Raw genomic sequence first — 1,175 nt, forward strand, 5'->3', positions numbered from 1 at the left:
GATATTCGACTATGCTTTGAACAGTTTTGCACGTTGAAACTGGCCTACTCCATGGTTTGGTGTCCCTGTGGTAGTCTGATTGCTGGGTGGACTGTGGAGTAGGGACCTTTGTTCTTTTCCATTCTAACATCTGATGATTATGTGCAGCTCATGGCACTGACATTCACCTCTCCTACTGTGGGGCCAAGATTTGATTTTCCAATCATAAATAAAAGAATATAGTGATAAAGGAAGTAGAAGAAAAAAAGGGAAAAGTAAGGCAGTGAGAAAACAAAGGAGCAACTAGAATACAATATACAAATAAATAACAACATTATCATGTACAAGTTCTGCTACTAAGACGTGATAGGTTTCCTGCTGTTGGAAACTAAAAGTTCTTTCTTTGAATGGGAAAACTGCTTTTCTTTTTTATTCGTTTGCCCCCTCAAAAATACAAATACAAATACTATGATTGAATTCTACTTTATCAATTAATATAAGCTCAACAATTAAGATAAGATATGTTGTTAAAAAAATAGTTACATCAGTTTAGGCAGAAGGAAAAATTATTACATCAGTATTCATAAATAGATAATTTAGTTACTATAAATGCACTTTCTTTACAGGAACAGAAGCTATAGAATCTTCTTAACCTGGAAAACAGAAACTTGAAAGTTGAAACCACTTGACTTCCATGTCCGCCTTTCCATTTCCTACTACGTTCACTCTCACAAATTCTTCGGTTTCAAGATCCTTAGCTACCCGTCTCCATGCAAGGGTTTTAGTTTCCGCTACTTCCATCAAAAGCACCTTAAACCCTTCCAACCACAGTACCCAAGTTACCCCTTATGGTCCCTCAAATTCACCACTTTGGACCGTCACCGACATAGCGGAAGCCGTCGGTGGCAGAATTGTAAACTGGGGTCCTCCAGGCACCATTTGCACGGACACCCGAACCATTGAACCCGGCCAATGGTTCTTTGCCATTGTTGGCGAAAATTTTGATGCCCATGATTTTGTAACCCCCGAATTGTCCGAATGTGGATGTGTTGGGGTTATCGGAAATCGGGTTTGCGAGAATTGGGACATGGGTTTTGTTAAGATTGATGGTGACACTCTAATTTCATTGGTGAAAATGGCAACTTTTGCGAGGAACAGGTTTCTTGGTAAACTGATTGCGGTTACTGGAAGTGTTG

At 39.4% G+C, this 1,175-nt stretch overlaps 1 protein-coding gene across 1 annotated transcript in view; it reads left to right on the plus strand.

Moving 5' to 3' along the window:
- The first annotated feature begins 487 nt into the window (after nucleotides 1-487).
- The window catches only part of LOC110428352 (uncharacterized), a 4,440-nt gene continuing 3,752 nt past the window's right edge, over nucleotides 488-1,175 (plus strand). Inside the window, exon 1 of the mRNA XM_021444172.2 lies at nucleotides 488-1,175. This exon is cut by the window's right edge and continues 380 nt beyond it. Coding sequence (XP_021299847.1) covers nucleotides 674-1,175 — 502 coding nt within the window. The 5' untranslated portion in view covers nucleotides 488-673.

This window comes from Theobroma umbraticum, unplaced genomic scaffold, assembly GCF_002168275.2.
Source record: "Theobroma umbraticum cultivar Fairchild unplaced genomic scaffold, ASM216827v3 scaffold_30.0, whole genome shotgun sequence".
NCBI lineage: Eukaryota > Viridiplantae > Streptophyta > Magnoliopsida > Malvales > Malvaceae > Theobroma > Theobroma umbraticum.